A 16,072-nucleotide genomic window follows, 5' to 3' on the forward strand; every position below is an offset into this window, starting at 1 on the left:
AATGGATACTCTGATTGCAGCACTTAAGAAGCTGAGTGAGGAATCAGAGTACCTGGGTTTGTGATTGCCCTTGATCCAGATTAAGATCTAGACTTTCACTGACTTCCTGGACTTGCCCATCAGACGTTTCTCTGTATGTGTTGAAAATTTTGAACTTGGAGAGCAGTGATGCCGGTAACACGTTACTCTTTCCAAATCAGTAATCAGATTAAAGTTACTTCTCCAAGTCACTGTGCGTTACTATTATTTTTGCCTTGTGGGTCGATAGCAGCATTAAACTTAATCCGTGGGCAGGGGGTCGGGGTTCGACTGCACTGCCCACTTTAAGAGAGCTGTGAGCTTTTCATCCGCAGTTTTCTGCAGCAGCTACGACTTGTCGTCACCTCTTAAAGCGCGGTGACAACAGCACACCTGCACTGAACTTTACAAAGACATTTCAATGCTTTTCCTCCTTTATTTAGAATTCTGAGCTGAGCCGCTCCATATCTGCTCGTTAAAAACAGCTGATCTTCCGCGGCGCATCAACAATTAACACTATTTTCCACTCAAATGCACCTAAACTCTCTTTCGTGGTGTGAAAACATGAAAAAACTTTCTTAGCTGTAAATCTGGTCATATTTTCTGCATAAATAAATGTTATCCATTCTTTGTGCTCAAACGCCAAAGCAGGGGTGAATCCAGAAGGAATGGGTAGCGTAGTGGACTTGCCGATGTGTGGCATCAGCACATGCTCCCAGACATGACCCTTAAAAAAAAAGCTGCAACAATTCTGTAGTCAGAGTCCATAAACTGGGCACTTCTTTAGACTGTAGTTCTGCAGAGCTCACCAACAGCTTTCCACAAAAAAAAAAAAACACAACTGCTACAGTGCTCTGGACGTTTTCCGCAAAGTCAAGAAGCACTGATCTGATTTCACCATGGTTGTTAGATCCATGGAGTGTCACCTCTGGGGAAGCAGCAGGTACAAAAGTCTCACCAAGACGTTACTCACCACTGCAACACAGTATGCAAATAAAAAGTCCACCATGGGGGGTGGGGGGTGACAGACACTGACATGCATTAGTACAAGCAGAAAGAGGAGGAGCTTACAATGTGAGCAGCGCTGTTAGGGGTGGGGTTAGGGGGGTGATCAGGGTGGTTTTGCCCTGCCCTCTGTGCATCTCTCAGAGCTGCGATTTGCTGCTCAGCAGCTTGAGTTTGCAGCTGGAGGCGGTGGGCGTGGCCAGCCTGCAGCCCCAGTGCTTTGTCCAACACACTAACAGCTCTGTCCTTCAGCTTTATCTCATCCATCTGGACGGGGAGACACACAGACAGACACACAGCCACAGGTTAGGGCGGGAATACGTCCTTGCATGCAGACACGAAGTAATACTGGTGTTGCCATGCAAATACACTACCAGTCAAACATTTCACACTTTTCTCATGGGAAAGTCGCACTTTCCCATTCAATTTTTGACCGGTACTGTACACGAATGAAAATATATGTATTAATGCTCATGCTAGCATGACTGATGATGCAAAGTATTGCAGTAGCAACATGTAGACCAACATCAATACGAGCGTGCTCAATTAAGGGATCCCATCCCACTCCTGTCGAGATCATTTTCAGCAATGATCTTAGCCCTACGACGAGAAAAGGGCTGGTAGGTCATAGCTGCAGTTCAGAACCCAGATGGGGGGCGAATCAACGAGGTGTCCAGTGTGCAGTTGAGGGCGTTGAATGGCAGCATCTTGACATCAGTGTGTGACTGTAAAGCACTTCGAGGGTCTTGCATAAAAAAAGGTTTTGTTTTTTCCCCATTTATTGCACTTTTTCCACAATAAATGTTCAATAACACCTCCTATGAAATATGTCCTAAAGAAACAGTTAAGAGTATAGTAATAGCTGCCGTGCACTTGCCATGGCATCGTTTTATCCTTTCTGATAGGTCCCTGGCATAGGTAGTAGGACTGTGCATTAATGACATGGTGCCACTGCTATTCAGTGTTATTTATTCATTGTCAGCATTTTCTTTTTAACCATTATGTGGGAGACAGCTGTGCAACAGGGGTATGTGTTTTAGGGATATGTGCAATATGCATGAATCATTTGTGTGAGACTGCTGTGTAATAGGGGTATGCGCAATTTGGATATGTGTATTAGGGATATGTGCAATATGTATGAGCCAACTGTGCAAAAGGGGTATGTGCAATATTGGTGTGTGTATCAAGTTATGTGCAATATGCATGAGTTATGTAATTATGTCATAGCAGTTTTATTTGTGCAGCTCTTGGAGTCCAAATCAAATTTCCTAGAAGGGACAATAAAGTGTATCGTATTGTAAGCATTTAACAAATTTTAAGACAAACGAGTATATTGCGATATATAACAGCAAAAGAAATTTTAGACCAAATAAATGAGCAGAGTCACACCAGTCTGCGGATCTCCCTCTCACAGTCTTTCTTGGTCCGGTTCAATTCTTCCTGGTGCTGGTGGTGAGCTGTTCGAAACTCGGCAACTGTGGTCTGGCACTCCTGTTGAGCCGATACCAGAGCCTCCTCTGCACTCCTCTTTGCACCTCGCATGTCCTGGATCTCCTGCTGGAGGCGACAACGCTCTGACTCCCAGCTTTTCCTTGCTTCTTCCACCTCTGCCAGCAGGGCACTTCTCATCTGGAGACAACAAAAGAGTCAAGTTATCTTGACTGACCCAAAGAGGTCCTTCAATGCTATTGTCTTTGTCTTGATGTTGATCCAGGAAAAGGGAGAGTGGAAAAAAAAACTCTGAATTTTCACTAAGCTAATGAGCAACAACCAAGGCATCCATTCATTCAAAACAAATCACATAATTGTCTGTAAAGTCATGGTTTTTGTAATCCACAACATTTCCTATCAGCCAGTGTCCATCCCTGACAGACAGAGTTCACTGAGTGGAAGTCAGACTGTCAACACTGCAAATACCCCTAATAACAATGTGTAGGCTGTTCATGATGCTGACCAACTTATTTGGGATCTCACAAATTCTAGGATATTACATGTCCAATTAACCCAATAGAGTGCTGTGTGTTAAATTTTTTTTTTTTTTTTTTTTAATCAATGGCTGGCAAAAAAGACATCAAAAAAAAGTTACGGATTTACACATGGCCGCCAGCAAAGACAGGAAGGGGTAGATGGTTTCAATTTCAATTCACATATATTTGTACAGTGCCAAATCACAACACAAGTCACCCCAAGGTGCTTTAGAAGAGTACAATCTGACTTTACCCACTCCTGAGCAAGCTCCTTGGCAACAATGATCATAAAAACTCCATCAGGTGTTTTTGTTTTTTCCTTTCTTCCTTTTTTAAATTACAGGAAGAAACTTCAAGCAGGCCAGACTCAGTGGGGTGACCATCTGGTTTGGCCATATGACCAATAACAAAATAAATTTAACAAAGAATGAGAAAATGACTAACATTCATTCATTTTATATACCAATTTATTCTAATTGAGGGTCATAAGGGAGCTGGAGCCTATCCCAGCAGTCATAGGGTGAGAGGCAAGATACACCCTTTACGGGCTGCCAGTCTGTCAGAGGGCCACATATAGACAGACAAACAAATTCACACACTCCACTCTCACCTACGATCAATTTAAAGTGTCCAATTCTCCTAACCTGCATGTCTTTGGAAGTGCAAGGAAGCCAGAGCACCAAAAGGGAACCCACATGAAGAACAATCAAACTCGCCACAGAAAGGACCAGGTGGAAAGCGATCGCAGCACCTTCCTGCTGTGAGGCACCAGAGCTAACACTAATCCACCGTGCCACTCAATGACAAACATGCAAAGACAGAAATGTTGCATGTTGGATAGCTACCTTTCTTTAAACCCCTTGTCTGTATATATGACTCCAAGTAGCTCAGGCAATAATGCCCTATTGCTGTCCACATCATCCATCTCTTCTTGGGGGACCCTGAGGCATTCCCAAGCCAGCTGGGAAATATAATCCCTCAGCCATATCCTGGGTACTCTCCAGAAAAAAAAAACACTGAAAATCCCATTTCAGCACATCTGACTGTTAGTGTAAAACATAATTTGAGCCAATATGGATCATCGGGGTTGTCACAGCTGAATAGAATGGAGTTAATTATGAAGTCTCCTAATACCAGACTCAGAAGCAGACTTACTGGACCAGGTGGGAATTTCACATCCATGGTATCAGCAGCAAGGCACTGTGAGTGAACGAACCAGACCGGATAGTTTAGTCCATATGCCATGCCTGAAGAAGTTCAGCCTGGATACCACAAATACCGACAGGTTTTCCTACTCTCATATGATTTGGTGGTTCACAGCTGACTGGAGGAACAGCCAAAATAACACCAGTATTGGTGATGTCCATTAAACTTGCAGGAGGACTGGCCTCATGTGGTTACTTAAAATAGTCAGTGGACTGTGATTATCTAGTGCTTTTGATATGCCACTTACAAAAGCTTTCTCTCCTGTTGAGGGATTGAACCAATGCCTCAATAGATATAGGGTCACTTCTCAAACACTTAGGCCACCAATTCCCCCCCCCAAAAAAAACTAAGCTAAAGGGTCACTGCTACAGAGACATCCTTATGGACTCTGCCATCACTTGCCCTGACTGCAGTAGCAAAGTGTAAATTCCAATGACCATAATAGTTTGTTTCTTCTGTAAGCACAGGGCAGAGGTCACTTCAGGCCAGGAGGTGTATCTAAAGCCCCTTTCACACTGGCTTATTCGTAGAGCTGCGCATTGCAGCGTTGTTTCATTTAAATATGCCCGGAATGCGCGCATACTCAGCTTTTTTCTGTGTTCGTTTCATACTTGCAGCTGCGTGTGTGCGCTTTTTAAATGTGCATACAATCGTGTGTACCTTGCCGCTATTTAAACCCAGTTCACTCTGCCGGCTGTGCAGAACACATCACTGCACTTGGAAAACAGTGGACTGTATCATCAGGTTTTTACAGTTGCATTACTGCCACGATCAGGGCATTTGATGAGCGCACCGACATGCAGCGAGTGCGTTTTTATTTTAAAGTCACAGGTTTGATCAGAGCTGATTGATCAGGGCGTTTGATGAGCGCACCGACATGCAGCAAGTGCGCTTTTATTTTAAAGTCACAGGTCTGATCAGAGCTGATCGATCAGGGCGTTTGATGAGCGCACCGACATGCAGCGAGTGCGCTTTTATTTTAAAGTCACAGGTCTGATCAGAGCTGATCCATCAGGGCGTTTGATGAGCACACCGACATGCAGCGAGTGCGCTTTTATTTTAAAGTCACACGTTTGATCAGAGCTGATTGATCAGGGCGTTTGATGAGCGCACCGACATGCAGCGAGTGCGCTTTTATTTTAAAGTCACAGGTTTGATCAGAGACAGAGAGAGCGAGCGACAGAGTGAGAGTGAGCACGCGCGTGAGAGAGCGACCGACTGATCTGCTGTTTCTGTTGTGTTTCTGGATTTCTGAGTTGAGGTTCGATTCCCTGTTCTGAGCACACAGGCGCTGTGGGCTATGTGATCATGTTCTCCAGCTGGATGCAGCGCTCAGTTTTTGGTTGTGTACAGAAGCGGTCTTGCACAAACTTGCATGGAGTAACGCTGTGCTGCACAGACCTGCTTAAAACTGTGCCCAGCGCTTTACGCTGAAGAAAATTAAATGTTTCATTTCTTCCATCCTACGCGCGTAGCCCTCAACATTCTGCTGCGTAGGGAGCAAAACCTCGACGTACAGCTGCTAAAAGTGGGTGTAGAGCTGCTCAACTCGGAGTAGACGATACGCCACAATGAGCAGCTCTACAAATACGCCAATGTGAAAGGGGCTTAAGGTTTCTTTGTCTACTCTCATCTCCTTTCCAGCCTTAATTTGCACCTCCCTTTGCCACCAAGCTGAGCTCTGCAGTTCCCCTGGATGATATTCAGAGTTCCCTCTGTGATGAGACACCTTCTGTGAACATTAGCAACTCTAATGTAATCCCCCTCACACCTTTAGGGTATTGTCATGGAAGGTCTACCACACAGTTTAGGGTCATTTGTCATTGCGAATAATTCCTTGAGAAACAGCATAGTCTTGGACTCGAGCCAGATTAAATCTGGTCAATAAAATAAATGACAGCGTGTTAGACTTCAGCCTGCAGTTCCTTCTTGCAGTTTTGCAGCAGGCTGCAATATCTGGAGAATGAGTACAAGGAAGTAAAATGAAGAGTCAAATTGCCCATGACACTTGGTAACCGAAAGGACTAAAAAAAACGCATCACCTTATCCATGGAGCCATCTCTTATAGACAGCAGAAGACCATTGAGACGCTGAATCTCTCCATCTTTTATCTTAATTACTCTCATTAGCTCCATCTCATGTTGCCGTAGTAATGTTTCCCTGGTAACAGCCAACTCCTTCTGCTTCTCCTCATGAAGCTTGGTCTTCAACTCGGTCACAGCCACCGTTGCTCGATGATGCTCTGCCTTCAGTTCCTGATTCTTCTCTCTTTCTAAACGGCTGAACTGCAAAGAGACAAACAGTCGAAGAAAGAAGGATGTCCACCACACAGGAAAAGAGACAGACACGGACAGCACTCAATGTTAATTGTAATGTTTGGGATTCAGTTGATCGGCTTGATCTCTGGGACAGTCTGCCAATTTGTGGTAGCCACAATAACTTGCTGGTCATCATAACCAGCCTATACACAGATACCGTGAGTGCTGTACTGACTCAAGGAGTTTTTTCCCCCCAGTGAATTGTGGTGTTCCTCATGGATGTGTTCCGGCTCCTACACTGTTCAGTTCTTGCATGGACTGGGCTGGGTGTTGGGCTTGGTTGTGGAAGCCAGAAACTTAGGTGCTTTTGTTTCTGTGGATATTTGTATTGACCTCAACTTTGCGGACGATACTGAGATCTTTATTCTATTTTTTTCAAACCGTACTCAGACCCAGCACCTAAACAAGTTCGGCAATTATTAACAAAAGGTTGCTTGCTGCTTGCACTGTAATATGGCGTTTAGTTTCACACATATCCCTAGGTGTGGCAAACCAAAGACAACTGCTTTACATCAGAGTCCTCTGCATGGTTGCGTACCCTCTCCGAGCCCCTCTCCATAGCCTGACGTGCACCTCAAAAAATTGAAACTACACATCAATATGATGGAGACCGCAAGGGTTATGATTGGTCACTTTTCCGGTTTCACTCCTTCCTCTCCTGTCATATTGTAAAAGGTTTTGCAGGGCGCATGCCAATTACATTTCGATCATGAATCAAATAGAGAAACAACTGGCAAAAAAGTTGACCCCTACTATTCCGGCAGTAAATTGCATTATGACACCAACCAATGCGACAGAGACCTTCAAAAGGGTCACGCCCAAGTTGACATTGTGTGGCCACGGAGTTGTGTGGTGTTGTAGCTGCAGAGAAGCGAGGCACCAGAGCATGCTCTCAGACTTGACTTACTGAAGCAAAGACAGAAGAACTGAAGAAGAAGATCTGAAGCTGGACCCTTGGAATTGTTTGTGCTGCTAAACTAACAACTAGTGCAAATGTAATTAAACAATCAAATTGTCTACACTCACTCAAATAAAGAATATATGTTCTAGCAGTTGATTGCATAGTGGTTAGCACTTTGGCCTCACAGCAAGAAGGTCCCAGGTTCTCTTCCGTGCTGGTCCTTTCTGCGTGGACTTCGCGTTGGTTCCCTGTTTGTCTGTCTATATATGTGTGTCGGCCCTGTGATAGACCGACACCCTGTCCAGGCTGTATCCTGTTTCTCACCCATCGACTGCTGCGATAGGCTCCAGCCCTCCCTAATCCTTTACTGGAATAAGAGGTTGAGAAATTGTATGGATGTTCTAGCAGTCAAGACACAGTCGGGTTCCTGCTGAAAGCTGGTACTGAACTCTAGACAATCTTTTACAATGCAACTTTTTTTGCAGCTTCAATGAAACTGTCCGATTTGTATGTTCTAGCTCATATGATCCCCCAACACAAGCCAATGTAAGTAGTCTTTGGGACACCATGATGAAGAAAGAAAAAAAAAAAAAAAAACCTCATGTGGCTCATGAATGGTTCTCTACTGCATAATTATTCCATTTGTAGTCCTTACCTTGTACTTTTCCTGTTGTAGTTCAATCTGAATGTCCGTTAGTTTAGCTCGCAGGTCCTCATTGGCTGCTTGAAGTGTCGCCATAGCATCAGAGCGCTCTCCCTTCCCCCGCCCACCTGCTCCTCGCTTTGACATCGCCACTGCCTGCAGGCTCCACCCCCCTCCTCAGCGAGAAGTTCTTCAACTAGAAATTTGGCTACATCTGTAGCTATAGACAAACAATAATTGATTAGTAGTACTACAGAATACTCAGAAACACACACAGTCTACAAGTGGTAAGAATATCACCAATGTGTATCGATGACAGCACTTTTACACCACAATACCGATAAAGAACCACAGTCCACATGGAAGCAGGATGGACTGAAGTGTCTGTGGACTTCTGGGCTTCACTCACCTGAGGCTTAAATCTTATCACAGATCTTACGAACAGCACGACCCACCCCTGTAAGACCACTCACGGAAGTCCTCTTCTTCCTGAAAGAAAAGGTCCCTGCCTTCGGCCCAGGGACACCCGATCAATTCAGTGTGTTTATAACGCCACCAAATAACAGGTCGCCCCCAAGTACATTAGCAACAGTGGGGAGTAAAAAAAAATGTCCTCTGATGTTCTGATTACAGGAAGAAACCTCAGGAAACCAGACAAACAGATGACGAGGTCAAGTAGGACAGACACGTTGGATAGGTGTGTCCTCCGAGGACAGACACACATTGAATAGGTGTGTCCTCAAAGGACAGAAGCACAAATGATAGATGGATCAAGAGAAAATGGACACATGTAGGACAGCCATACATATGACAGGTGTGTCCTCAGAGGTCAACCACACGTAGGACAGGTAGATCAAGAGAAAAATGGACATATGTAGGACACGTGTTTCCTCAGAGCACAAACACGTTGTATAAGTGAGTCCTCAGAGGACAGAAGCACAAACGACATGGATCAAGAGAAAATGGACACGTAGGACAGCCAGATATATGATGGGTGTGTCCTCAGAGGACAAAGGCCTGTAGGCCAGGCGTGTCCTCAGAAGACAGCCACACGCAGGACAGGCGTATCAAGAGAAAATGGACACATGTAGGACAGGTGTATCCTCAAAAGACAGCCACATGTAGGACAGGTGTATCCTCAAAAGACAGCCACATGTAGGACAGGTGTATAAAGAGAAAATGGACACAAGTAGGACAGCCAGATATATGACAGGCGTGTCCTCAGAGGACAAAGGCTTGTAGGCTAGGCATGTCCTCAGAAGATAGCCACACACAGGACAGGCATATCAAGAGAAAATGGACACATGTAGGACAGGTGTAGAGGACAGCCACATATAAGACAGGTGGATCAAGAGAAGATGGACACATGTAGGACAGGTGTATAAAGAGAAAATGGACACAAGTAGGCCAGCCAGATGACAGGTGTGTCCTCAGAGGACAAAGGCTTGTAGGCCAGGCATGTCCTCAGAAGACAGCCACAAGCAGGACAGGCCTATCAAGAGAAAATGGACACATGTAGGACAGGTGTATCAAGAGAAAATGGACACATGTAGGACAGGTGTATCAAGAGAAAATGGACACATGTAGGACAGGTGTAGAGGACAGCCACATGTAGAACAACCGTGTCCTTACAGTACATATACAGCAACAGGAAGACACAAATGCTCATGCTTGTTTCCATGACAACAGCACATTGCAGCACTCAACCACACAAATGAAGACAGATGTCCATCACTCACCGTCCAATCCTACCGTCCCTGATTATGTCCACCATGTTAACTTGTGAGCCGGTGATGTGGACATCAGCCCCGGTGTCGGTGACGCTGTTAGCTGTTATCAGTTAGCCTGTGCTGGTGTCTGTCGGTGCTGTTAGCATCACTGCAGCCATCTTCATCCTCCTCCCAGCATCCTCCAGTGTGACACACGAACCATCACAGCTCCACCTGCTGGACGTTCACTGTCATTACAGCACTACAGATCAATGAGCTGACTAAATGATATCCTGAAAAACCGGGGAAGAGAGGCTGGAGTGGAGGAGCATGGATAAAAGAATGGAAGTAAGCGCAGGTTCGGGGTCAGATGAAGCCAACAATCAATGTGGAGAAAGAAAAAAGGTTTGGAAAGTGATGGTTGCTGATGTTCTGTTCAGGGCCTTTGGTGATGTGCAGCTGAAGCTCCTGAATGGCAGCATGCCGACTCTGGTGTCACTGAGTGAATGTAGGAGCAGAGCCCAGTTAAGGTCTAAACTAAATGTACCAAACAGCCAGATTTTCAGTTCGAGTGCAGACTTTTAGCTACTTTTAACTCTTTATTGATTCTCAGTTGTGAAACACAAACATACTTAAACAAAAAAAACTTAAAAATCCAACGGGACCGGCTCTGAATGCTTTCATAAATAATGTCCCTGGAATGCATAGTTTAGTGCACAGTACAGCTTAAGACAAGGATTCATACTTTCCTCTTTTAATTCAATAAAATACAAATTAGTCTCTTATATTGAGAAGTCTTCTTTCTCTGCATACTGAAGGTTTAACAGACACTGTGGCGCATGGCACTGGTCTTATTTCAGGAATATCATGAAACATAAAACAAAATGACCATAAAGTAGAAGAAGAAAAAAAAAGACCCAAAGAGCTCAGGAACAAAAACACCGAAGTTGTCCTCAGCGTAACATTTTTAAAACTCACTGAATCTAATGAAATGCTCCAATGCTTTTTTAAATATTATGAAGCAAAATGTACAGTTTTATTAACAACATCAGCAACACCACCAATGAAGCCAAGTTCAGTTTTCCTGAAGACTTCAGAGCCTTTTCATCCTTGTAAAGCTTGAAGACAGTTCTCTGAAATCCTCATGACATCAAAGAAATTCTGTAAAGTTTGAAAATTCTTGATTGTTGCAAAAATGAGCAGAGGTGGAAGAAGAATCCGACACTTATCTCATATTTGAGCATGTCACAGTCTTCATACAAGCATCCAGTTTCTCAATCAAACACAGTCCTTACAAATCCCTTTGACCATTTAAAAGTTCAGAGATGCCCAAAATTTGCTGAAATAGTGTTCTTGCTCCATGGGACCAAATGCCAGATTATCTCACTAAGAATTAGCACCCATCTTTAGGACTCAGCCCACAGAACTAGACTGGAATTCCAGGGTGTGGTCAAACAAGAGAACAGGAACTATGCAAACTCAATGGAGACTGGATTGGTCAAGCTCATCTCTGATGTTGTGGTCAGGTGGTGCAGTCATTCAAAAATGCAAATGAACTGTGAGGAGGAAAGAAATAGCAACACAGAGGAATTTTAGGGATTATGCAATGATACTGTGACTTCAGCCCCAAAATAGCCCGTTAGTGTGCCACCAAAAAATTCCTGTGCTTTCTTCACCAGTAGAGGGCACCAGTCTCTAGTTGACCCCAGCTCTGCCACACAGGGAATATACCCACTGATGTTCTTGGGCTTCCAAAGTGATCAAACACCATTTCCTGCATTTTGGATGCCTCACAGCGTTTGTGGCTCTCCACCCCTGCAGCATCCGAGTTGCCCCTGGCGCTTGGATACACCACCGTCAGCCGGTAATTATTCCCGCAGTTGTTGTCCCAGTAAGTCTTATCTTCAGTCTGGTATTGAATGCAGAACTCCATCTCATCTGGCAGCTTCAAGACCGCCGGCAACGCAATGGAGAAGGTGAAGATGTCAATATCAGGACAACCGTAGACCTTGTTCAGGTACTGACAAGGAAAATCTTGGAATGTGTGCCACGAATCAAAGGTGATTCTAACGGAGACCAACTTCTCAAAACATAGATTTTGAACCTGCACAGTGCCAGAGAGCAGGCGCTCCTGGACGGAACAGGTGTCCAAACAGACTTGCTGGGTTTTGAGTCGGTTCCTCAGTTCCAGATAGTCCACACCTGGTTGGATGAAGTCCAGAACTATGTCTGAACCACCAGCGTCTGGCAGAGGAAGATAAAAGAGAAGGTGTGAATTAAGGGAATTCATCAAGTACTGAAAAAACAAAACAAACAAACAAAAAAAAAACCACTAAAATAACAGATTTTACAAAAACTAATAAAAAGTTTCCCAAAAAAATTTAAGATGAGACTTCACTGACAGAGCTTTTGAAAAACTGCATTAACACTGGCTGTAAAAAATGTATTTCAGTACTTCCTAAATCCCACTTTGACCTTTTAAAAGATAGTTTTATGACTGCCACACACACACCTGCAAAACCTCCATGTCATATAATAACTGCATCATCATTTCTAGAGAGTCACGTGATGAACTATGACTAGAAGTTCACATGTTCAAACGCCCAAACAGGCAGGAAATGTGGATGGGAAAGGTGAAGTAAAAGAGCCCTTACCAAGGTACTTAAAGATGCATCTACAACGAGCATTACACAGTGCTATAAATCTGTCCAGAACAAAAATTGAGGATGCACACTCAAACATCACTAGTGACAGAAGCCACCAAGACACTTCTGAAGGAGTGACAAGCTTTAGCAGCTGTGAGAATAAAGACTTTGTGTTGCTGCACCAGTGAGAGTGCACTCTTAAAAAGGCAGCAGATGATGATGTGCCTACTAGCAGAATCAAGCCTAGTCTTTCTTTTAACAATGACTGTCTCAAACATGCTACCATTTGTAGCACCTGTGCCAGGATGTTGGACTTCCACAGTGCCAAGGTTCTGGTGTCTGATCTCATTAAAAAGTTGCAGAGATCTGTTACTGTGGCTGAACGTCTTCAGCGAGGAAGAGATGATGTTCTCAATATAACATTTGAGAGAAACTGACTGCAAGAGTTTCCCCTGAAATGGATCTTAAAGTGGTGGTGGTGTGAGTGTGTGTGTGTTGGAGTACTTTTATAGTTACTGTATAAAGATTCACACAATTAGCTGGTCTTCAGCAGACTGACCCGTGATGTCTCCCAAAAGAAGTCTGGCTGCCATTCCATCTTCTTCACTCAACTGGAACTGCAGTTCTGTCAGCGGATCATCATCAGATTTATCGAAGACATGGACAGCGGTCAGTGCTAGACCTCGAGAGTCCGCAAACACCACAGTCTTCTTCGTCTGTAACCATGTTTGGCTTCTGCCGCTCTCTGCAGTCGTTGTTGCTGAAGCTGTGCTGGGTGTGGCAAAGTTGCTGCTGTTTGTGTTGCTGCAGTGTGCAGAAACCAAACAGGGTCGATGTGGCAACAGCACAGTTGCCGAAGAAGACTGGCGGTTGCCACAGTTGTTGAGGAAAGGGCACAGAGGTGGAGAGCTGGTGAGGCAGATTCTCATCATGTCCACTGGCATGATGAAAGTTGAAGTACTCAGACAAAGCTAAAAGACAACAGGAAGAGGTTTTATCATGATGACACAATACAAATTACAATTACACCAGCTGTGCAAAGAAATGCAATAGCATACGCCTTTATTGCATCATGTACAGAGTAACGGCAACGGGTTTCTGCATGTTGCTGACATCAAGAGCATTACAGCAAATCTCAAAACTGCTGGAACGTGAGCAGTGTTGTATTTCCATTATTATATTATGATGTGACTGACGTTACATACTTTTAAATGCAGTAACTCCACCAATAAAATTACTAAATCCTTTATAGTTGCATCACAACTACATAACTTAAAAATATTCAACAAAACTACAAATATTTTAGAAAAATGACAAACGTAAAGAGAAACTAAAACAAAACCTGAGCAAAAACAGCCAGGTAACAGTGAAATTTCAATTCATTTTATTTGTATAGCACAAAAACACAATGCTGCCTCAAAAAATACTGATCTATGACCTGCGAAATAGGAACTATTCAATTAACGTGGTACATTTTCGAGACTGTTTTTTATGAAACTTTAATCCACGTTTCAGAAACACGTTTCACATCAATGCAAACAGTGTGACGCATTTTCATATCTCACCTGCCGAAGCTGAGAAGAACCAAACTGGACGCCAACAGGGTTCACAAGAACCGAACTGGACAACCCAAGAAGATTCAAGTAGAAAATAATCGCCGAGATCTTAACTTTTCTTTTTCCTTTCACATTTCCTCATTAAAAAAAAAAAAAAAAAAAAAAAATTAGGCGTTCTTTGCCCCGCCCAGACAGCAGCCCCTATAATAACCAATGTCCACTAAGGACATCGAGTTGCCATTTTTACTGACCAATCAGAAGACAGCATTTCTTCTCTAAGCCTTGACGTCCCATGATGCTTCACTGTCAGGGAAATCGGCTTTCAGTGTTGCCAGATTAAGCGGACGAACAAAATTAGAGCTGCTTTGGGAGCAGTTTGGTGTTTTGTCGTTTTGTTGTTTTGTTTTTAATGCGTTTTTAACCCCAATTATAAGTTTCAAGAGGTGTCAACAATCACGAATTGTTACACAAAGGGAACGATCTTGGTGTTATGCACTCACATTTTGAGCAGTATCACCTCAGTGAAATGTCAACAAAATGTATTTAAAATATTTAATACATTTCTAATGTTTCTTGTACTGGCAAAATAAAATACTACAATGTATTTATTTCATGATCCAGTATTTGATTTTTTTTAAAACAATGATACTTTTTATGTCTTGAATGCCAAATAAATCAAATCTAATTAAAATGTGATGGCAGTGGGGAGTTAGATCTGCACACATCTTTCAGGAGAGAATGAATGTTTTTAAACTGTTTGACGCACAGTTAATCAAATGGTATTATTTGGACAGAACAGGGACGTCATAAAATATACTGGCAGGTCAACAGCACACCAGTTTGAAATGTTTAATTAGGAAATGGGGGGAAGAGGTTGGGATTTTTTTTTTCCTATCACTGTGTATTATAATTAACAAAATTCTTTCTTGTCACATGTGTACTGCATGTCAACTCCGCTTTCATCATTCAATATGACATTCATCAGATCCCCCTACGACGGAGTTTAGGGCCATTGAATTTCTTTATTTTTTTTTAATAATATTTATTAATATTTATAATAATATATATTTAGTAATATTACGAGAAAAAGTCGTAATATTAAGAGAAAAAAGGTCGCAATATTACGAGAAAAAAAGTCGAAATATTATGACTTTTTTCTCATTACGACTTTATTCTCGTAAAAGTATGACTTTTTTCTCATAAAATTACGACTTTATTCTCGTTACAAGAAAAAAGTCGAAATATTTGACTTTTTTCTCATTACGACTTTATTCTCGTAAAAGTACGACTTTTTTCTCATAAAATTACGACTTTATTCTCGTAAAATTACTTTTTTTCTCATAAAATTACGACTTTATTCTCGAAGTCTTAAAATTACTTTATTCGTAATAGTACTTTATTCTCGAAGTCTAAAAAAAATCATTGTGGCTCTAAAACGCCGGCGTAGTCGTACAGATCAATACGTGCAACAATATGAAATAATAAATGGCATCAGCATCATCTGTCCATAGAAGTAGGATTAAAGTCTGTGATCTGCAGGATACTATTAAGTGTTTTTGGAGATTCCCGGAAAATCTGTCAAAAATTATGAAAGATGTGGTTTACAATAAAAATTAATATTTTACTTTGCAAATTTGACTTTTTTATGTTAGTATTCATAATGGAGAGTTGCTTACTATATATATATATATATATATATATATATATATATATATATATATATATATATATATATATATATATATATATATATATATAGTAAGCAACTCTCCATTATGAATACTAACACAAAAAAGTCAAATTTGCAAAGTAAAATATTAATAAAAAATATTAATAAATATTAATTTTTATTGTAAACCACATCTTTCATAATATATATATATATATATATATATATATATATATATATATATATATATATATATATATATATATATATATATATATAAACCCCCCAACCCTCACCACCAAAAATGTCTGGTTCCACCACTGGCAACCTTTGGTTCCATTAACTCAACATGACAGTGTTTTTTATAATCTATCATTAAACACTGTGTACAAAAAAATGTGTTAAGGATGCCTGGCATGTTTGACATGTTCTCCA

At 42.1% G+C, this 16,072-nt stretch overlaps 2 protein-coding genes across 7 annotated transcripts in view; both read right to left on the bottom strand.

Moving 5' to 3' along the window:
- jakmip3 (Janus kinase and microtubule interacting protein 3) overlaps nucleotides 1-8,253 on the bottom strand; it is a 32,255-nt gene extending 24,002 nt beyond the window's left edge. For 3 of the 5 annotated variants that reach the window (XM_034193205.1, XM_034193204.1, XM_034193203.1), the window contains exons 1-4: nucleotides 8,071-8,253; nucleotides 6,239-6,481; nucleotides 2,413-2,652; nucleotides 1,090-1,290 (exon numbers count right to left, since the gene is read on the bottom strand). In XM_034193205.1, the coding sequence (XP_034049096.1) occupies nucleotides 1,090-1,290; nucleotides 2,413-2,652; nucleotides 6,239-6,481; nucleotides 8,071-8,205 (819 nt within the window). In that variant the 5' untranslated portion in view covers nucleotides 8,206-8,253. The remainder of the gene's footprint in view (nucleotides 1-1,089; nucleotides 1,291-2,412; nucleotides 2,653-6,238; nucleotides 6,482-8,070) is intronic. The other 2 variants (XM_034193207.1, XM_034193206.1) reach the window with 2 other exon arrangements.
- A 2,103-nt stretch (nucleotides 8,254-10,356) lies between these two features.
- On the bottom strand, nucleotides 10,357-14,120 carry LOC117530365 (protein phosphatase 1 regulatory subunit 3C-B-like). Of its 2 annotated transcripts, none has more exons than XM_034193219.1 (3): nucleotides 13,978-14,120; nucleotides 12,972-13,383; nucleotides 10,357-12,011 (listed from the first exon to the last, which is right to left on the bottom strand). In XM_034193219.1, the coding sequence occupies exons 2-3, from the start codon at nucleotides 13,354-13,356 to the stop codon at nucleotides 11,440-11,442; spliced, it is 957 nt and encodes a 318-aa protein (XP_034049110.1). In that variant the 5' UTR covers nucleotides 13,357-13,383; nucleotides 13,978-14,120; the 3' UTR covers nucleotides 10,357-11,439. The 2 variants fall into 2 exon arrangements, with proteins under 2 accessions (XP_034049110.1, XP_034049109.1); XM_034193218.1 differs by having other exon boundaries at nucleotides 12,972-13,370; nucleotides 13,978-14,118.
- Between the last annotated feature and the right edge of the window lie 1,952 nt (nucleotides 14,121-16,072).

The sequence above is a fragment of the Thalassophryne amazonica genome, chromosome 18, assembly GCF_902500255.1.
Source record: "Thalassophryne amazonica chromosome 18, fThaAma1.1, whole genome shotgun sequence".
NCBI lineage: Eukaryota > Metazoa > Chordata > Actinopteri > Batrachoidiformes > Batrachoididae > Thalassophryne > Thalassophryne amazonica.

What these genes read in the sequence shown, in the direction of transcription:
- LOC117530365 (XM_034193219.1), bottom strand. Translation starts at nt 13,356, where the DNA reads ATGCCAGTGGACATGATGAGAATCTGCCTCACCAGCTCTCCACCTCTG. An exon ending in TCTTTTGGGAGACATCACGG is followed by an intron (nt 12,012 to 12,971) that starts GTCAGTCTGCTG and finishes TTCCTCTGCCAG; the next exon opens with ACGCTGGTGGTTCAGACATA.